The sequence below is a fragment of the Loxodonta africana genome, chromosome 2 (genome assembly GCF_030014295.1).
Source record: "Loxodonta africana isolate mLoxAfr1 chromosome 2, mLoxAfr1.hap2, whole genome shotgun sequence".
NCBI lineage: Eukaryota > Metazoa > Chordata > Mammalia > Proboscidea > Elephantidae > Loxodonta > Loxodonta africana.
Genome location: NC_087343.1, coordinates 42,471,064 through 42,493,204, shown reverse-complemented (window position 1 = coordinate 42,493,204; position 22,141 = coordinate 42,471,064). Strand labels below are relative to the sequence as shown.

The 22,141-nt window shown below is 40.0% G+C and overlaps 2 protein-coding genes across 10 annotated transcripts in view; one reads left to right on the top strand and one right to left on the bottom strand.

Moving 5' to 3' along the window:
* Positions 1 to 16,962, top strand: part of CPLANE1 (ciliogenesis and planar polarity effector complex subunit 1) — a 175,812-nt gene extending 158,850 nt beyond the window's left edge. The window contains exons 53-55 of the mRNA XM_064271392.1: positions 4,088 to 4,177; positions 14,252 to 14,406; positions 15,661 to 16,962. Coding sequence (XP_064127462.1) covers positions 4,088 to 4,177; positions 14,252 to 14,406; positions 15,661 to 15,837 — 422 coding nt within the window. The 3' untranslated portion in view covers positions 15,838 to 16,962. The remainder of the gene's footprint in view (positions 1 to 4,087; positions 4,178 to 14,251; positions 14,407 to 15,660) is intronic.
* NIPBL (NIPBL cohesin loading factor) overlaps positions 16,365 to 22,141 on the bottom strand; it is a 237,367-nt gene continuing 231,590 nt past the window's right edge. For 6 of the 9 annotated variants that reach the window (XM_064271355.1, XM_003407996.4, XM_064271353.1 and 3 more), the window contains one exon: positions 16,365 to 19,563. The gene's annotated coding sequence lies outside the window, so the exon portion shown is untranslated. The remainder of the gene's footprint in view (positions 19,564 to 22,141) is intronic. The other 3 variants (XM_064271348.1, XM_064271340.1, XM_064271350.1) reach the window with 3 other exon arrangements.

Sequence of the window (22,141 nt, the reverse complement as noted above, 5' to 3'; positions counted from 1 at the left end):
TTACAAAAGAAGAAAGACTTTAAAATTAATAACATAACTTTACACCTTGAAGAACTAGAAAAGAGCAAACTAAACCCCAGTAGTAGTAGAAAGAAGGAAATAATAAAGATTAAAGATTAGAGCATAGATAAATTAAATAGACAATAGGTGAGCAAAAGAGAAAATTAATGAAACTAAAAGTTGGTTTTTTGAAAAGATCAAAACATTGACAAACCTTTATGTAGACTGACAAAGAAGACACAAATAGCTAAAATCAGAAGTGAATATGTAGACATTACTATTAATCATACAGAAATGAAGAGAATTATAAGAGAATATTATAAACAAGTGATGCTAACAAATTAGACAATCTAGATGAAATGGACAAATTCCTAGAGTCATGCAAATTACCTAATTTGACTCAGAAGAAATAGGAAATCTCAAAAGATCTATAATGAGTGAAGGAACTGAATTAGTAATCAAAAATTTCCCAAGAAAGAAAAGTCAAGGACCAGATGTCTTCACTGGTGAGTTCTATCAAACTTTTAAAGAAGATTTAATACCAATCCTTCTCAAATTCTTCCACAAAATAGAAGAGGAGAGAACATTTCCTAATTCATTCTGTGGGGCCAACATTCCCCTGATACTAAAGCCATATGGAGACTCTACAAGAAAAGAAAATTACAGATCAATATCCCTTATGAACATAGATGCAAGAATCCTCAACAAAATACTATCAAACCAAATCCAACCGCATACTGAAAGGTCTGGAAAATTGGATAAATAAAAATGAAAAAATAGCTACTTTCATGCTTAAAAAATGAAATAGTCATTTGTAAACATAGATATCAAAGGTGGGTATATGTAGTATTCATATCCTGGCCAAGTAGTATTTATCCCAGGAATGCAAGGGTGGTTCAACATTAGAAAGCAATCAATGTAATACACCATATTAATAGAAAAAGGAAAAACCCCATGATCAGCTCAGTTGAAACAGAAAAGACATTTGACAAAACCAACACCTTTTCATGATAAAGACACTTAACAAACTGGGTCAAAGGAAAATTCCTCAACAGAATGAAAAGGCCTTTGCCAAAAACCCACAGCTAACATCATGTTCTTTAGTCAAAGCTGAAGTTCAGGAACAAGACAAGGGTGCCTCCTTTCATTACTGCTGTTCAGCGTTGTATCGGAAGTTCTAGCCAGAGCGGTTAGGTAAGAAAAAGCTATAAAAGGCATCCAAGTTGAAAAGGAAGAAGTAAAACCATCTCTGTTCACACACAATATGATCTTATGTATAGAAAATTCCAAAGAATCCGCAAGAAAGCTATTTTTCTAGTTTTTATTAGAGCTAATAAATTCAGCAGAGTTACAGGATACAAGATCAACGTACAAAAATCAGTTGTGTTTCTATACACTGCCAATGAACATTATAAAAAGGAAATTAAAACAATTACATTTAAAAGAATAAAATATCTAGGAATGAATTTATCCAAGGAAGTGAAAGACTTGTACACTGAAAATCGTTAAACATTGGTGAAGGAAACCTAAATAAATGAAAAGACATCTCGTGTTCATGGATTAGAAGACTTAATAGTGTTAAGATATCAATACTACCAAAGTGATTTACAGATTCAATGTAAAATTCCACCAGCCTTTTTTGTAGAAATAGGAAAGCTGATCCTCAAATTCACATGGCCTTGAAGCCAAAAGAACTTTGAAAACGAATAACAAAGTTAGAGAACTAACATTTCCTTATTTCAAAACATACTACAAACCTACAGTAGTGTGCTGCTTATATAAAGATAGACATATATAGACCAACAGAATAGAGTTGAGAGGCCAGAAATAAAGTGATACGTCTATAGCCAGTTGATTTTTGACAAGGGTGCCAAGTCCATTCAATGGAGAAAGAATAGTTTTTCCAGAAAATTATGCTGGGACAACTGGATTTCCACATGTAAAATGGATTGGACCCCTACCTCATACCATACATGAAAATTAACTCAAAATAAATGAATGGCCTAATGTAAGTGCTAAAACCAGAAAACTTTTACAAGAAAATATAGGGGTAAATCTTCAGGACCTTATTTTCAACAATGGATTCTTAGTTACAACACCAAAAGCATAAACAACAACAAAATAATAAATTTCTTACTTCATCAAAATAAATTTTGTGCATCAAAAGACATTATCGAGAAAGTGAAAAGACAGCCTACAGAATGGGGAAATCATATATCTGATAAGGGAAAAAATATCTAGGAGATATATATATATATATATTTATATATATATATTTATATATTTGTGTGTGTGTATATATAGGGTCGTTATGAGTTGGAATTGACTCTACGGCGCTGGGTTTTATATAAATATATATATATATATATATATAAACCAAACCCATTGCTATCAATTCTGACTCATAGTGACCCTATAGGACAGAGTAGAGCTACCCCATAGGGTTTCCAAGGAGTGCCTGGTGGATTCAAACTGCCGACCTTTTGGTTAGCAGGTATAGCTCTTAACCATTACACCACCAGGGTTTCCATGTGTGTATATATATAGCTTAAAAGGAAAAAAAGAAAAAAAACTCCCACAACTCAACAACAAAAAAACTAACAACCCAGTCAAAAAATGAGAAAGGACTTGAATAGACATTTCACTAAAGAAGATATACAGATGGCCAACAAGTACATGAAAAGATGCTCAACATCATTAGTCACTAAGGAAATGAAAATCAAAGCCACAATGAGATATCCCACTTGATGTCTATTATCAGAAAAATGGAAAACAAGTATTGGTGACCATGTGGAGGAATTGTAACCCTCATCCATTGTTGGTGAAATTATAACATGGCATAGCCACTATGGAAAATAATTTGGTGATTCCTCAAAAAATGAAAACACAACATACCAAAACTTATGGGATGCAGTCAACATCCCATTGCTGTTGTTTCAGCTGCTAACCACAAGGTTGGTGGTTTGAACCCACCGGTCACTCCTCAGGAGAAAGATGTGGCAGTCTGCTTCAGTAAAGATTACAGCCTTGGAAACCTCATGGTGCAGTTGTGCTCTGTCCTGTAGGGTCGCGTTGAGTCAGATGAGTTGGCAGTCAACGTATGACCCAGCAATTCCACTACCCAAAAGAACTGACAGGAACACAGCTGCTTGTACAAAAATGTTTAGTGCAGCATTATTCACAGTAGCCACCAGGTAGAAACAACCTAAATGTCCATCAACAGATGAATGGTAAAGAAAATGTGGTAAATACATACAATGGAATATTATTCAGCCATAAAAAGGAATGAAGTTCTGAAAAATGCTACCATGTGGGTAAATTTTTAAAACGTTATGCTGAGTGAAATAAGCTAGACACTAAAAGACAAATAATGTATGATCTCACTTATGTGAAATACCTAGAATAGGCAAATGCCTAAAGATAAAAATAGGATAATGGTTACTGTGGGCTGGGGGGAAGGGAAAATAAAAATAATATAAAGGCTAGATAATAAGAGAGTCATCAGAGGCATAAGAAGAAAGGTCCAGGCTTTGGAATCATACAAATGTATATTCATTTCCCAGCGGTCTTGCTTAGTTTGTGCCCTCAGATATGTTAAACCTCTGAATATCAGTAAAACATACCTCATAGGATTGCTGAGAATTATAAGTAAAACATTTTGTGTAAAATTGACAGTAAATGCTTGCTATTCATCTTTGAGTTTAAGAAACTATAGTTAATACGTTTCTTAATGAAACTTAATTTGGCATTTGTCTGTGTATTTACTGCCAACAGATTTATGTTCCTGGCTTCTCTGGTTGCCAGAAACATGGTCAGACAAATTTGCCCTGTGACAAAGGACCACAGCTGTGCTATAATGAGAGAACACCAAGTCTGAAAGTAGAGTTTTCTCCTCCTTCATCTGTACATTTGATTTGCCTTCTTGGTTCAAATTAATCACTATATACTGGGCCCCTACTATGAACAAGGCTTGGTGAGCGGATTCAGAGTTGATCAGGAGAAGGTTTCTGTCCTCAAAGAGCTTACAGTAAGAGTTGTGAAAAATCCTGCATGCATCCTAAAGATTTAAAGTTGCCTGTCCTTATAGGAACTGCCACTTTTACCATCCAGGAAAAAGCTGGCGGAGCCCAAGCGGCAATATGGAACGCTGTGCAGTCTCCAGGTATCTTCCAAAAGGGTAAGTAATAGAACAATAGAAAGTTTTTGGAGTTAAGAATTTTTTTTTTAATCATAAATCACTCTTAGAAATTTAAACATAGTATTCCAAATGAAGGGTATGACCTTGGGGTATTGTGTGTAAAAGAAGAGGCCTTGGAGTTAGGTTGTTGGTAATTAGCACACCACTTATTCTGTAGCCTTGGGCAAATTCTGAACCCATTTATGTAAGCCTCAGTTTTTTCCACCTGCGAAATAAGGATTATAATAGAATGTATATAAGGGGTTTAGCACAGTGCTGAGCATAAACATGGAGTCCTGGTGGCGCAGTGGTTAAGAGCTCAGCTGCTAACCAACAGGTTGGCAGTTTGAATCCACCGGCTGCTCCTTGGAAACCATATGGGGCAGTTCTGCTCTGTTCTATAGGGTTGCTATGAGTCAGAATCCACCTGATAGCAACAGGTTTGGGTTTTCTTTTTTTTTTCTTGAGCATAAACGCAAGTAGTCAGTAAGATGCTGTGATCACGTAGTCATGGAACACACAGACCCATAAGTTTGGGGATTTTAGGCCTGATTTTGCCCCACCTTTGGATATTTGCCTAAATTATCTAATCAACTAGAGAGACAGAAATTATACCTAATGATGTTAACTCCTAATGTCTCCAGATTTTCCATTCCAACCCCATGCTTCTCTTTACAATTTAAAAAGTACTTCCACATTTATTCCCATGTTAGCTCTCTGTAAGAACCCTGGTAGATAGGCAGGGCAACTATTATCCCCATTCTACAGCTGAGGATACTGAGGCTTAGAGAAGTTAAGTGACTCGCCAGATCTTCTTAGAACAATAAAAATAATACCTAACAGTTTTAGACAGGCACAGAGCCAAGCATTATGTTAACATACATATATTAGCTCACTAACCTTCATATTAATTCAGTGAGGTCTGTGCAGTTATCCTCATTTATAGAGAATAACTAAATTTGGTGGGAATAATGAAGAAAAAAATGCTGATTTATATGCACTATAAAAATGGGAAATACACATGTGGACCTCACCAGATGGAACACACAAGAATCAAAATGACTACTTCTGTGGAAGGAGATGATGGGAGAGCTCAATATCATCAGTCAGAACAAAGCCAGGGGCTAACTGCAGAACAGACGTTCAATTCCTCACATGCAAGTTCAAATTGAAGCTGAAGAAAATTAGAACAAATCCATGAGCGCCAAAGTACGACCTTGAGTATATCCTACCTGCATTTAGAGATCATCTCAAGAATTGATTTGACACCTTGAACACTAATGACCGAAGACCGGATGAGTTGTGGAATGATATCAAGGACATCATACATGAAGAAAGCAAGAGGTCATTAAAAAGACAGCAAAGAAATAAAAGACCAAAGTGGGTATCAGAAGAGACTCTGAAAGATGCTCTTGAAGACAGAGTAGCTAAAGCAAATGGAAGAAATGATGAAGTAAAAGAGCTGTAGAGAAGATTTCAAAGGGTGGTTTGAGAAGACAAAGTATTATAATGACATGTGCAAAGACCTGGAGTTAGAAAACCAAAAGGGAAGAACATGCTCAGCATTTCCTGAGTTGAAATAACTGAAGAAGAAATTCAAGCCTCAAGTTGCAATATTGAAGGATTATATGGGAAAAATGTTAAATGTTGCAGGAAGCATCAAAAGAAGATGGAAGGAATACACAGGGTCACTGTACCAAAAAGCATTGGTCGATGTTCCACCACTTCAGGAGGAACTGAAGAAAGAAGTTCAAGCAGCATTGAAAGCACTGGCGAAAAATATATCTCCAGGAATTGATGGAATATCAATTGAGATGTTTCAGCAAACAGATGTAGCGCTGGAGGTGCTCAATTGTCTATACCAAGAAATTTGGAAGACGGCTACCTGGCCAACTGACTGAAAGAGATCCATATTTATGCCTATTCCCAAGAAAGGTGATCCAACTGAATGTGGAAATTATCGAACAATATCATTAATACCACATGCAAGCAAAATTTTGCTGAAGATCATTCAAAAGCGGCTGCAGCAATATATCAACAGGGAGCTGCCTGAAATTCAAACTGGATCCAGAAGATGATGTGGAATTAGGGATGTCATGCTGATGTCAGATGGATCCTGGCTAAAAGCAGAGAACACCAGAAAGATGTTTGCCTGTGTTTTATTGACTATGCTAAGGCATTCAACTGTGGATCATAACAAATTCGACTGTGGATCATAACAAATCACAGGTAACATTGTAAAGAATGGGAATTCCAGAATACTTAATTGTGCTCATGAGGAACCTGTACATAGAATCAGAGAAAGTTGTTCGAACAGAACAAAAGGACACTGCGTTGTTTAAAGCCACGAAAGATGTGTGTCACAGTTGTATCCTTTCACCATACTTACTCAATCTGTGTGCTAAGCAAATAACCTGAGAAGCTAGAGTGTATGAAGAAGAGCACGGCATCAGGTTTGGAGGAAGACCTATTAACAACTTGCATTATGCAGTGAAGAGAACTTGAAGGACCTACTGAAGAAGATCAAAGACCAGAGCCTTCAGTGTGGATTACACTTCAACATAAAGAAAACAGAAATCCTCACAACTGAACCAATAAGCAACATCATGATAAATGGAGAAAAGATTGAAGTTGGCAAGGATTTTGTTTTACTTGGATCCATAATCAACACCTGTGGAAGAAGCAATCAAGAAATCAAATGACATATTGCTTTGGGCTAATCTGCCGCAAAAGACCTCGTTTTCCTGATTCATGTAGCTACAGGGACTGGTGAACCTAAGATTGGCAGGCCAGAGAGCAGGGCTGTTGCTCACAGGCTGTGAAGACCGACGAATCCCAAGATCGGCAGGCAAGACTGCAGGTAAGGTTCCCAAGAAACCGGAGGTCAGGTGAATAGGAGCCAGCTGCAGGATCCAGAACAAGCAAAAACCCCCAAGCCTTATCAGAATGTCTCCTTACACTCAATGCAGGCCATATGCCCAAGGAAGCTCCCTTTCAGCTGATTGTGTACTCACAGCAGATCCCATCATGGGGGTGAACACATGTCAAATCTGAACAGGAAAGTGATCACAATATTATATGACTGCCAAAACACTGAGAATCATGGCCCAGCCAAGCTGACACACAACCTTAACCATCAAAATGGTTATCCTAGTTTTTTTTCTTTCAAAGTCTCCTGTTAATCTTTTATAAAAATGTCTTCTGGTTCATAGTATACTCAATAGCTTTTTATTTTTTCTAAGAAATAACCTAGCAGTGTCTAGCTCAACAGATAAAATGCCCCAGAACACAATGTTGCTTCCTATAAACAGCTGAAAATATGCATGTTTATATTATGTTATTTATGAAGGCTTCAAAGATCCAGTGAGTCATGATCTTGAAGTGAGTTATGATGTAGCATGAGGTCTTGCCCATTAAAAGCACTAGATATTTGTTTCATTGTCCAGTGGTATCTCTGCCTCTGAAAGGAAAAAAATGAGTATGACTCTAGGTTTCTAGCTTGGGTAATTCTCTAGACTGTGGCCCACCAATTGCTACAGAGAAGAAACTGGGTTTTCTTTTAGGAGTGGCAGATGTAATGGATTCAGTTTTATAGTTGAGTTTCAGATTCTTCAGGGCTAGATTCTGTAGACACTGCTAATATGTTGTAAAGAAGCCAAGTGGCAGTATCCGCTGTCCTACCAGAAAAAGAATGCTTCCTCTCTGAGGAGAGCCCATGAACTTGCTGGCCTGGTTTTCACTGTGGGGTTTCCTTTTGATATATCACTTAGCTTTCATCTTAGAAAGCTTTCACTGTCCACAACTGGGGAAACTTTGCACATGTTCAGTTTCATAGAATTTTTTTTTATATTGTATTTTTATCTCAAGATTGGATATCCCAAATAAATTCAAGAGAAATGCACTTTGAACTGAAGAGAAGGAAATTACAATGCCATCCCCAGGAAAAAGAGAAAGCTAGTGATAACTTCTCAAAGTTTGTAGATACCCCATAGGTGAAGGTTTCACCTAAAATGTGGCACTGTTAATCTTGATTTCAACAGACTTGGTGATGTTTTGATTTTGTCACTCATTCTGGATGCCAATAATTATGGTCTTTTGACAAGAGTGTTGATACTCAATTAATGTAGCAGAGATTGGAGGGGGGCAGTGTTAGTTGGTGTTTAAAGCTTCTGTTAATCTCTTGTCATAGCCTGAATATTTGTAGGAACAACTACTTTATAGCACCCAGCCTCCATTGTTTCCGTCTACTCTGGGGAGTCAGCCTCCACTGTGGTTAAAGTGTTGCTTAGCCACCTGTTGGTTTCTCTCTTTTATCTTTCAGTCTCACTTTTTCTGTTTTAACGGCTGTTTTCTTTTTTTACCACAGTTTGATCATGTGTGCATTTCCATTATCTGCTCATAAGTTTTTTTCAAAAATTGTTCCTTAGTAATATTTACTGAAATCATTATTTTAACATATAACTTTTCAGGGGCATCTCAAAGTACTCAATAATTTCTTTAAACAGTGAAAAAAAAGTCAAACCTTTTTCAACTATAGCACAGTTCCCATGTGGACGCTAAAGTGGTAACCACAGGTGCTACCTAATGACGTGAATCTCATTTCCCTTTCAGACCCTTGGGCTTGTCAGAAGAAAAATCTGTAAGCAATCTTGTCGCACCACCACAACCCCCCTTTGGCACTGATCCAAAAAGCAAGGTTTTACGAAGTTGCCACCTCTGAGATCCAAATAAATAGGCCCATTTCCGACAGATGCGATGACCTCAGGGGGCCCTCTGAGTGCTATTCTCCTTTCATCCCAAAGAGTAGAAAGCTACACATTAGCTCAGGCTCTGGAGGTAGACCATCTCCATCATCTTTGGCAAATTACTTAATCTCTCTAAGCCACATTTTCCTCATTTTCAAAATGGGGATAATACATTCCCCATAGAGGACTGTCATGAAGAATATTCATTCAGTTTTAATCTATCTAGTTCCTACTATATACCAGGCACGGTTAGTCATGAACAATACAAACAACAGCATGTAAATAATATAAGGGAGGGAATGGCCAGATCAGGGGAAGCTACTTTAGATAGGGTGGTTGAAGCGGTTCTGTTTTAAGTGACGTGGGAGTGAAGGTCCTGAATGATGGAAAGTTGTCATGTAAAGATAAAGCAGAACAGTTCCAGGCAGAAGGAACAGGAAGTTCCCTTATATAGAAGCAGACTTGGTATGATAGGCAGAAAAGATCAATATGGGAAAACGGCCAGAGATATGGTTGGAGAGGAAGGCTAAATACCGTACTTTACTCAGTCTGTATGCTGAGCAGGTAATCTGAGAAGCTGGACTACAGGAAGAACAACACAGCATCAGGATTGGAGGAAGACTCATTAACAACCTAAGAGACGCAGATGACAACCTTGTTTGCTGAAAGTGAAGAGGATGTGAAGCACTTACTGATGCAGATCAAAGACCACAGTCTTCAGTATGGATCACACCTCAACACAAAGTCTTACGGCTGGACCAATAAGCAGCATCATGATAAACAGAGAAAAGATCAAAGTTGTCAAGGATTTCGTTTTACTTAGAGCCACAGTCAACAGTCATGGAAGCAGCCGTCAAGAGATCAAAAGATGCATTGCATTGGGCAAATCTGCTGCAAAAGCCCTTTTTTAAGTGTTAAAAGCAAAGATTTCACTTTGAGGACTAAGGTGTGCCTGACTGTATCCATGGTATTTTCAGTCACCTCATATGCATGGGAAAGCTCGACAATGAATAAGACCGAAGAAGAAATGATGTCTTTGAATTGTGGTACTGACAAAAAATATCGAATATATGATGGACTGCCAGAAGAATGAACAAATCTGTCTTGGAAGAAGTACAGCCAGAATGCTCCTTAGAAGGATGATGGCGAGACTGTGTCTCACATACTTGGGACATGTTGTCAGGAAGGACCAGTCCCTGGAGGAAGACATCATATTCAGTGAAGTAGAGGCTCAGCAAAAAAGAGGAAGATCTTCAACGAGCTGGATTGACACAGTGGCTGCAACAATGTGCTTAAACATAGCAACGATTCCGAGGATGGCACAGGACTGGGCAGTGTTTCATTCCGTTGCACATAGGGTCACTGTGAGTCAGAACCGACTTGATGGCACCTAACAACAACAAAGGCAAAAGGTTTGGGTTTTAGTCTGGACCCAGTGGGACTCCATTGGAGGGAATTAAGGAGGGAGGTAATATAATTTATCTTTTAGAACATGTAGGAGAAAAAGAACAAAAGAAAACAGACAAGGAGAGAAATGTGTTTTGGTTAGAGTTAAAACAATGGGAATGGAAGGAAGTGGTTAGATTTGGGATATATTTGTATGTATTTTTTGTCTTAGATATTTTTTAATTTTAATTTTTTTTTACTGAACTTTAGATGAAGATTTACAGAACAAACTAGTTTTGCATCAAACAGTATACACATTATTGTATGACATTGGTTAACAACCCTGTAACAAGTCAACATTCTCCCTCTCAACCCTGGGTTCCCTATTACCAGGTTTCCTATTCTCTCCTGCCTTCCAGTCCCTTCCCCAGGGCTGGTGCGCCCCTTTAGTTTTGTTCCATGGGCTTGTTCAGTCTTTGGCTGAAGGGTGAACCTCAGGAGTGAACTCATTACTGAGCTGAAAGGGTGTCCAGGGGCCATACTCTTAGGGTTTCTCCAGTCTCTGTCAGGCCAGCAAGTCTGGTCTTTCTGTTTGAGTTAGAATTTTATTCTGTTTTTCTGCAGCTCTGTCTGAGACCCTCTTTTCTGATCCTTGTCAGAGCAGTCAGTGGTAGTAGCCAGGCACCATCTAGTTGTACTGGTGGAGGCCGTGGTAGATGTGGCCCATTAGTCCTTTGGACTAATCTTTCCCTTGTGTCTTTAGTTTTCTTCATTCTTCCTTGCTCCCAAAGGGGTGAGAACAGCGGAGCATCCTAGATGGCTGCTTACAGACTTTTAAGACCAGACTTGGGATATATTTTAAAGATAGATCCAATAGAATTTGCTGATGGATTGAATGTGGAGTGTGTAAGAAAGAGAGGGATGAAGGACAACTCCTAGATTTTGACCGGATCACTTCCTGGGACAGGGAAGATTAGAGGAATGGGGTTTAAGAGTAAGAAAGTACCAGTTTGGTTTCAGACATGTTAAGGTTGAGATGTTTATTGCACATCCATAGGAAGATGTCAAGAAAGCAGTTAACCCTATGAGGCTAGTGGTTTGAGAACTGACAGCATGCAGATGATGTTTAAAGCCATGGAACTGGATGTGGTCATCTAGGGAAAGTATAGATGTGTAAGAGGACCAACAGCCAGGCCCTAGAGTACTCTGGTAAGTTCAAGGAATGGAATGTAGGCCCATTGCCATTGAGTCGATTCCAACTCATAGCGACCCCATAGGACCGAGTAGAGCTGCCCAATAGGGTTTCCAAGCCTATAATCTTTATGGAAGCAGACTGCCACATCTTTCTCTCATGTAGTGGTTGGTGGGTTTGAACTGCCGACTTTTCATTTAGCAGCTGATTGCTTAACCACTGTAGCACCAGGGCTCCTTAAACAGTGCTTAGTCCATAGTAAATGCCAAAATGTTTGCCCTCGTCATTTTGGGGGGCTTATTTTTTGGAGGTATCTTCAGCTTCAAGCCTCGAGTTGCAATAGTGAAGGATTCTATGGGGAAAATATTAAACGACGCAGGAAGCATCAAAAGAAGATGGAAGAAATTCACAGAGTCATTATACCAAAAAGAATTAGTTGAGGTTCAACCATTTCAAGAGATGGCATATAATCAGGAACCGATGGTACTGAAGGAGAACGCATTGGTGAAAAACAAGGCTCCAGGAATTGATGGAATGTCAGTTGAGATGTTTCAACAAACAGATGCAGTGCTGGAGGTGCTCACTTGCCTATGTCAAGAAATATGGAAGACAGCTTCCTAGCCAACTGACTGGACGAGATCCGTATTTATGCCTATTCCCAAGAAAGGTGATCCAACTGAAAGTAGAAATTATAGAACAATATCATTAATATCACACACAAGCAAAATTTTGCTGAAGATCATTCAAAAACGGCTGCAGCAGTATATCAACAGGGAACTGCCAGAAATTCAGGCCGGTTTCAGAAGAGGACGTGGAACCAGAGTTATCATTGCTGATGTCAGATGGATCCTGGCTGAAAGCAAAGAATACCAGAAGGATGTTTACCTGTGTTTTTTTGACTATGCAAAGGCATTCGACTGTGTGGATCATAACCAATTATGGATAACATTGCGAAGAATGGGAATTCCAGAACACTTAATTGTGCTCATGGGGAACCTTTACATAGATCAAGAGGCAGTTGTTCAGACAGAACAAGGGGATACTGATTGGTTTAAAGTCAGGAAAGGTGTGCATCAGGGTTGTATTCTTTCACCATACCTATTCAATCTGTATGCTGAGTATATAATCCGAGAAGCTGGACTATATGAAGAAGAACAGGGCATCAGGATTGGAGGAAGACTTATTAACAACCTGCGTTATGCAGATGATACAACCTTGCTTGCTGAAAGTGAAGAGGACTTGAAGCACTTACCAATGAAGATCAAAGACCACAGCCTTCAGTATCGATTACACTTCAACATAAAGAAAACAAAAATTCTCACAACTGGACCAGTGAGCAACATCATGATAAATGGAGAAAAGATTGAAGTTGTCAAGGATTTCATTTTACTTGGATCCATAATCAACAGCCATGGGAGCATCAGTCAAGAAATCAAAAGAAGACGCATTGCATTGGGTAAGTCTGCTGCAAAGGACCTCTTTAAGGCATTGAAGAGCAAAGATGTTACCTTGAAGACTAAGGTGTGCCTGACCTGAGCCATGGTATTTTTAATCGCATCATATGCATGTGAAGAAAGCTGGACAACGAATAAAGAAGACCGAAGAAGAATTGATGCCTTCGAATTGTAGTGTTGGTGAAGAATATTGAATATACCATGGACTGCCAAAAGTAGGAACAAATCTGTCTTAGAAGAAGTACAACCAGAATGCTCCTTACAAGCAAGGATGGGTAGACTGTGTCTTACATACTTTGGACATGTTGTCAGGAGGGATCAGTCCCTGGAGAAGGACATCATGCTTGGCAGAGTACAGGCTCAGTGGAAAAGAGGAAGACCCTCAACAAAGTGGATTGACACAGCGGCTGCAACAATGAGCTCAAGCGTAACAATGATTTTAAGGATGGCTCAGGACCAGGCAGTGTTTTGTTCTGTTGTGCATAGGGTTGCTATGAGTCAGAACCAACTCAACGGCACCTAAGAACAACATCTTCAGCTTCAATCAAATAAAAGGTCAAGTGGGCCCAAACTTCACCATTCTGCTACCTCTTCTTCATTTCTTCAGGAAGCCAGATGATTCCTTGTTAAGGATCTGTGTTTACTTCCCATCTTACCTCATGTCTTGGGTGTTTGTTCAGGAGATCACCTTGGCATGAGCTAGAATGTGCTGTAACATTGGCTTTGTTACATAAAGTGTACGAGGTGGGGCAAGATCCCCCAGAGCCTTTTTTATAGAAGCACTGTTGGTTGATGAGTTTGCTAAGATGCCTCTGGACACTAGCTGAGAAAAAAATTTATTTTCAACTAGCACCAATATACAAGAAAGGGCCATAGTGTGGTGTCACAGCACTTCCCCTGATGCCTATGCCCAAAGACAGATTGTAGGGATGAAGCCTGGGTAAAGATGCCTAAAACATTGCTACTAAAAACTTCATAAAGACCTTCCGTAAGAGGCAAGGAAGGCCCAGCTCTTTGAGTTCACCAACTTTGAAGTCAGGATTCTCCACAATTCCGTTACAGCTGTGGCCTCTCTTCCCTAGACTCTGTCCTAGAGGTTAGCGTTACTTGTCATATTAAGAGAAAAAAAAAAAAAATCACACATTGACAGGAATTTGTAAGAACCCTAAAGTGAAGCATGTAAACCTTGGATTCAAATATTAGGTAAAAGGTGATGCCATAGCTTTGTCGATGAAAGTCATAATAAACAAATGCATGAATCAATCCCAATGTATGATTTGTTATTTTCCCTTGAAAGGCTCTGATGCTCCATATCACAGCCTGCAGCATACAAAAAACTGTGGAACCAAGGGGTGTGTAGAATATGAGAGAGAGGAGACTGTGGTAAGTCCCTGGACACTACCTTCAGAAATCCATAAGATTCTTCATGAGAGCCATGATTCCCTTCTACGAGTAAGTATTGTTGCAGCCTTCAGTTGCCTAGTGATTTCTCTTTGTTCTTCAGAGTTTTGTTGTTGTTGTTTTTGTGGGATGTAGGCATACTGAAAGATTTTTAGGTCAGTTTAAAGCAGTGATTCAAGGCACCTACACTTCTGGCTTAGCACTCCAGAATTTATCTTTAAGAATTCTCCTTAACTTTGTATTTTCTGTTTAACAAAAAACGTAAGAACAGATCATTGTAGTACAGGTATAAAAATCTGTTCTGTAGGGTTTGGGGACCATGGTTTAAGGTGACTTCGAAGTCAATTGGCAAAATAATTCTATTATGAAAACATTCTGCATCCCACTTTGAAATGTGGCGTCTGGGGTCTTAAATGCTAACAAGCGGCCATCTAAGATGCATCAATTGGTCTCAACCCACCTGGATCAAAGGAGAATGAAGAACACCAAGGTCACACGACAACTAAGAGCCCAAGAGACAGAAAGGGCCACATGAACCAGAGACCTACATCATCCTGAGACCAGAAAAACTGGTTGGTGCCTGGCCACAATCGATGACTGCCCTGACAGGGAGCACAACAGAGAACCCCTGAGGGAGCAGGAGATCAGTGGGATGCAGACCCCAAATTCTCATAAAAAGACCATACTTAATGGTCTGACTGAGACTAGAGGAATCCCGGTGGTCATGGTCCCCAAGCCTTCTTTTGGCCCAGGACAGGAACCATCCCCGAAGACAGCTCATCAGACACGAAAGGGACTGGACAGTGGGTAGGAGAGAGATGCAGATGAAGAGCGAGCTAATTATATCAGGCGGACACTTGAGACTGTGTTGGCATCCCCTGTCTGGAGGGGGGATGGGAGGGTAGAGAGAGTGGGAAGCTGGCAAAAATGTCACGAAAGGAGAGACTGGAAAGGCTGACTCATTAGGGGGAGAGCAAGTGGGTGTATGGAGTAAGATGTATATAAACTTGTATGTGACAGTCTGACTTGATTTGTAAACGTTCACTTGAAGCTCAATAAAAGTTAAAAAAAAAAAAAAATCTGTCCATTCTTCAGATCCGGTGCTAAGTATCTAGTTGAGTCCAGTGATTCAGCTCATTGCCAGTATAGATGTGCTGCGGGAACCACAGCCCTGGTTCTCTTCACTTTACCTTCAGCCCTTTGATGGATTAGCAACTCTAAAAACTTTGGAAAGCTTACTTCAGGCTCTACTTGTTTTTTCTCAGGAACTAGGACCACAGCTTACTATCTCTTTCAATTTCATAGGGCTTATCACCACCTGAAGAGGATGAGCCAGAGCTATCTGTTGGGGTGAGTGGCATGGACAGCAGGTCTGAGAGCACTGGCAGTATCCTCAGCAAGCTCGACTGGAATGCCATTGAGGACATGGTGGCCGGAGTGGAGGACAAGCACCTCTCTGTCCACTGGGCCCTGGGCCTGTAAGACCTGAGTAGCATTCTGTTTCCAAGCATAGGCTAGCACCTCAGTAACGTGGTACTGAGATTTGTGGATTTAAGGGAAAGGAACAAGGAAGGAAGCAATGTGAGTTTGCCATCTGCAGCCATATTATTACCTGGATTAGCCATTTCAAGAGGAAAAATAAACATTTTCAATAATTTTACCTTCATGGGGAAAGGGTTGTTTAAATATGGATTTATTATATGTTTTACGTTTGACTCATCTTGAGGCATAATAAAAAAGATGAATTCCTTTCAAATCAAATTTGCATAATATTTGAAGTACTTTCAATAAAAATCTTATTTCTTGCCTTCTTCTTTACTACTCCTGAGTTCTGAGGAACAACCTTATATGGGTGAATATGATGGCAAAATCCTCTTTATTTCATTGAGGAGAAGAAAGTTAAAATCTCACTTGAGAGACTTAATCATGGAACCCATTTTAAAACGTATCCTAAAATCCATCTGTGCAGGGACCGCCGTGGTGTTTGTTGTTAGTTGCCATCAAGTTGATTCTGACTCATGGCTACCCCATGTGCTCTGCTTAGAGTCTAGCTAATCATGCCTTAGTCAGGGTAATACCCTCAGAGAGCTATACATTCATGGGACTCACCTCATGAGCTTCTCTCCTCTCTTGAGGATCACGCCTGTAGTCCAATGCCTGAAAACAGTTGCCTCACATATAGTTTGTTCCATTTTATATTTGAGGCAGGAGGGCTAGTGTGGTACCGTTACTCTGTCATAGCTGGAAGCATAATTCTTCTCTTAGTTTCAGTGAATTTCAAATCCATACAACAAACCTGAAAATGAGGCAGGATATGCAGGACAGGAATAATGGAGGAGGCCTAACAGCCTAGGAGGTCTCCAGCCTCTAGCTTGAATATGATCTCATAGTCTTCAGAAAATGGAGATAATGACAGCTTTATTCAGTGGCTCTGAAAACAGAGGAAACATCAAATGAGTATGTTTCAGATCCTGCTGCTTCTAAGACGGGGTCTAGACTTAATGCCCTCCATGCATGAAATGAAAGGAGCCATTTCCATGTCTATATCTTAAGAACTTACCATGCTCAGGGATATCTCCAGTTACCAAGAGTGTTCCCCAGAATCTCAAAACCGAGTCTTATTTTCCTCACATTTTTATTATAAAATATGTTATACAGCATTTAATAGAGTATGTCAGTAAACCAAAGCCACATCTGAGTATCCTACTTTTTATTCTTTAGTTTGGAATCTATCAGCAGAGGAAGCTGAAACAGTTTCTTCCAAGATGTTAAGTCCATGAACTTGGGTTAAAAAACACTGACTTCAGCCTTACTCTCTCACTTCAGCACCCACTGTTTCTAGCCTATAGTATATACTCAATGAATGGTTGATGGACCCTGACAAGCCATTATAGCTTATACTATTTTCCATATCTCAACAATTCAAATAACAGTGTGTACTATGCTTTATATCTTGCCTAGCTTGGACCTTGATGAGGAAATATGAGAAAAAGGAAAAATGCACTTACACAAAATTGGGCAGAGGCCTTCCAGAATTCTACTTCCTTCAGAGCATTGCTTATACACTGACCATTCATTTCTGTTCCTCATCTGTACTGTGGCCCTATGCCATTAAGGAGATCCTGATGGAAGCTGATATTTTCATTTTAAGGAAAATATTTCACCTGATGTTAAAAAATTGCCCTGAACAATGTTAAAGTTGTACCTGAGATCCTAGGTGAGTGGTTCAGGGCTCCATTGATTAATCTGATCCTATCTGAGTCATTGGAAACCCTGGTGGCGTAGTGGTTAAGTGCTACGGCTGCTGACCAAGAGGTCGGCAGTTCAAATCCGCCAGGCACTCCTTGGAAACTCTCTGGGGCAGTTCTACTCTGTCCTATAGAGTCGCTATGAGTCGGAATCGACGGCAGTGGGTTTGGTTTTTTTTTTGGGTATCTGAGTCATGGCACCAGAACTGTCAAAGGAAAAATTGCACTGGACAGTGTTAAAACATGGCAAGGATGAACTAAGAGAACTGTAATGGTGGGAGAGGGAGAGAGAGAGACACCAGAACTGTGTACACAAACTCCACTGAGACACAGTGAGCTTTTAAAAAGAAAGTTGGGGGCTGGGGGGTGCTGGGTGAGTGATGTACTGAGGTTGCAACTAGGGTCAGTTTGCTCAGAAAGTTTTCATTTTTTATGATAAGGCCACCTGGATCCTGGGAGTCCCAGGAAGATTAGAAGAGATGATAAGGAAAGAGAAACTAAAGTTAGTCTTAACAGTGTAAATAAACCTTGGTCGGTTTCTTGTAGTAAGCCCTGCTGTTTTCCAGAACATAAAAGGGTGGGACAATTTCTTTTCCAGTGGGTTCAGGTAAAATCCAACTTGTATCAGCCCCCACTTTTGTTCATTGACAAATGATATTCATTCTCGAACAACCTAGGGGGATCTCCTAAATGAGGCGAAGCAGAGGTTAAATACCCCCTTGAGGATTCTCGTTGGTGTTGTGCCTTCAAAATCAGTTGAACCATCTGTTGAGGTGGAGGCACAAGTCAGTTGTTTTAAGATGTCAGACAAAAGAATGCCTAAAAGGAAAAGAGAATTATTAATATAAACATTTGTATTAAAAGTCTAAGGTTAGTGGGCGAAAATCTTTTGATTATGTAGCCCTGCTGATTGAGTTTCTTGAAGAGCAAAGATAGACACTCTCGGTCATGTTGCTCAGTCCTGTTACCTCTCATAAGGGCACGCACGGCCTGAGCATTTTACCAGACTGCCTTAGTGACTCAGAGAGAACTTGTCCAGAGAGATTCAGCCCAAGCAAGGTTGGCTGTGGTGATGAGTCCACTGAAGTATGTCTGAAGTCATTGGGCCTTAAAAACCCTGATGCAAGACAAGCTAGAGTCTCTGTAAATACCTGTGTAGCCAGGTTTCAGCTCTCAGTGATTCCAGGTCAGGAGGGAGGGCAAAAAATTGGAAATGTTGGTTTGGAGAGTTGTTGCCAGGTATTGAAGTAAACGGGAGGTATTGAAAATTGGGTAAAAGTTGACAATTTGCAAGATGACAGGATCCAGTCCAGTTTACAGGTAGATGAGAAAACCATAACTTGCCTGTAGTTCATTAAGGTAAAATAGTTAAAAAGACAACGAACAGGATCAGAATCTGATAGCCCGCAAGGGCATGTTATAGTTTTCTATTGAAACGTAGAATTTCTCTCTATAGTCACTACCCCCCCTTTTGATAAAAGATAGTCTCAAAGCAGGATTATTCATGATCACAAAATGAGACTAGTCATCATCATTTACACTGGTGCAGTGAGAATGGTAATTTATCATATAGGTCTTCTTAAATTTGCTGCAAGTTTTTATAAGGAATCTCAGGTTGAGCTTTTAAAAGCCTCTTGAGGCTAGGAAGCCAAGCCAATAATTTTCCATCAGACTTCACCTGCAGCCCCTATAGATTGAGTTCCTCTCTTCTTGACGTCCCCAGAATATCATAAGGTTCCTGGGCCTGCCAGGAAGTGACCTTCCTTACGTACCTGTGAAGCAGGCAATCCTGTAAGCCAGACACCAGGTTAGTTTTCCTGGGAGGGCTTTGTAAGCACTGGCTCCGTAAAGTCAACCTTGATTCCTGAAAAATGTCTGGTCGTATCTGATTCTATGTGCATCGTCCCCAAATATGGCATTCCAGTAAATTGGTTATGTAACCAGTGTCTCCAGCTGTGTCCTGTTAACAAGGAGGACAGATTCTTAATGTACCTGTGAAGACAATGACTACAAGAGTAGGAATACTCAATAAGAGCTTTTGAATTCTGGAAGATCAGGCTGGAAAAAAAAGGTAAGTGTTTCATTTCTTCTAATAAAAGCAAAATTTCCTAAATTCTTAATGAGTTACAGCTGGAGAGAAGAGGAAAAGGCGTTTGTTACACCAGGAAATTGACCATTAAAGCTTCAGCAATATTCCAAACAAAACCTGTGCCTCAGTCCTATGTAATTAGTTTTTGATCTGCTTGATCTTGGGTTAGCACTCTCATGAACCCATGAGCTTCTCGAACCATTAGAGTTCTGTAAATCCTGATTCAGTCAGTCTGTCACCTACAGGGTTAAACTGTTCCCCTCCTCCCATCACCTACCCCTCTCGGGCTCTGGCCCCGTGAGTCCCAGTAAGGCATTTATGTGTAACAGCCCAAGGCCTTCTGGCTGCTCTCTGCTCACTACTCACCAACCCCACCCCCAACACCATGAGCAATAAGCCGCAAAGCTGTCCTTAGATAGACTTCATGTGTCATATCTCCCCAAAAATACACGCCCCCAGCCACCATATTGCACCCCCATACATGGTGGTGTAGCGGTTAAGAGCTACGGCTGCTAACCAAGAGGTCGGCAGTTCACATCCACCAGGCACTCCTCGGAAACCCTATGGGGCAGTTCTACTCTGTCCTATAGGGTCGCTATGAGTCGGAATTGACTCGATGGCAGTGGTTGGTTGGGTTACATATTAATTAGTTCCTGAAATTGCCTGCCTGCTCCCAGAAACTTCATGAATTATGCATAAGTTCCCTATCCTGAACCCTATAAAAAATAAGTGCCTAGAATCCCCAGCCTCGGGGAGGCTGATTTGAGACTTAGTCTCTGAGCTCCTTGCTTGACCAGCTTGCAATAAGGTCTACTTTCTCTTTCTCAAAGGCCTGGTGTCTCTCAAATGTCTGGAGGGGTCACGCCAGGCAGGAGCCACCCTCATCTGGTTACAAGTCCAGTGCTATGGTCTCAAAGGTATTTAAGCAATGACTCCAGAAGTCCATGGCCAGAGCACCTAGCTTAGTCCTTTTGATGGATCTCTGAGATAGTTTATTTTTGTTAAAGATGAAGTATTCTGGCCTGTAGCTGATTATAAGTGCTTTCAGGGAAGCATCAGAGTAAACCAAAAATTATCTGTAGAGGACAAGAGACTTAAAACGGCCATGGCTAACTTATTACTAATAATTTTTTTTTAATAACTTTTATTAAGCTTCAAGTGAACGTTTACAAATCCAGTCTGTCACATATTAGTTTACATACATCTCACTCCCTACTCCCACTTGCTCTCCCCTTCTTGAGTCAGCCCTTTCAGTCTCTCCTTTCTTGACAATTTTGCCTGCTTCCCTCTCTCTCTATCCTCCCATCCCCCCTCCAGACAAGAGTTGCCAACACAATCTCAAGTGTCCACCTGATATAATTAGCTCACTCTTCATCAGCGTCTCTCTCCCACCCGCTGACCAGTCCCTTTCATTTCTGATGAGTTGTCTTCGGGAATGGTTCCTGTCCTGTGTCAACAGAAGGTCTGGGGAGCATGGCCGCCGGGATTCCTCCAGTCTCAGTCAGACCATTAAGTTTGGTCTTTTTATGAGAATTTGGGGTCTGTATCCCACTGATCTCCTGCTCCCTCAGGGGTCCTCTGCTGTGCTCCCTGTCAGGGCAGTCATCGATGGCCGGGCACCAACTAGTTCTTCTGGTCTCAGGATGATCTAATAATTTTTTTAAGTGAAAGATATGATAAGAACTAACAAATCTCTAGGAACTTTTTCCAATTTCTAAAATGTAATAATGACACTTTACCCATACAAACTTAGCCTAAAGAAAGTTAAGCATCTCTTCTGATTTCATAACATTTCCCATGCAACTCATAAAACAGAAAATAAACCTAATCATTTCTAGTAACTTTCTTTTTACAAGGTGAAGGAACAAATCCTTTGTGATTTTTCTAGGAGCCCTCTGGGAAATCTCAAAAGACAAGTTTTGGGTATAAAAGATATCATTTAGGATTTAATTTTAGGAAGGCAAAATATGCAAAGTTGTCAGGAGGTTTTAACATTTAGCTAAATATGATCACAGGTGACTAAGAAATAATACTTGGATACCTATTAACCACGGTGACAAAATTCTTTTACAAGCAAAACATTTTAAAAGTAAATGTAGAAGGTAACATGATTGGAAAAACCTTAGCACTTTTAAAAGTGAGAAGACTCTTTTAAAGACAGCATAAGCTCAGAAAATCATCCTGATCAGACACAGAATCTTACCCTTCTAGGCAGACTACTCAGAAAGAGAATGTGACAAAGCAGAGAAGTAAGTCAAGAAAATTTTGTTATTTTAACAGAGAGGGAGCAAAATTCTAGTTTTACCTCAGTATACTATTTGATACCAAGAATCTTTAAAAAATCTTATAAACATCCAATTTCAGCCAACTTTGACCACGATTAATAAAATTCCTTTTTACAAACCTTTACCACATTCCACATGAACTCAATTTTTTTTCCTACAATTTC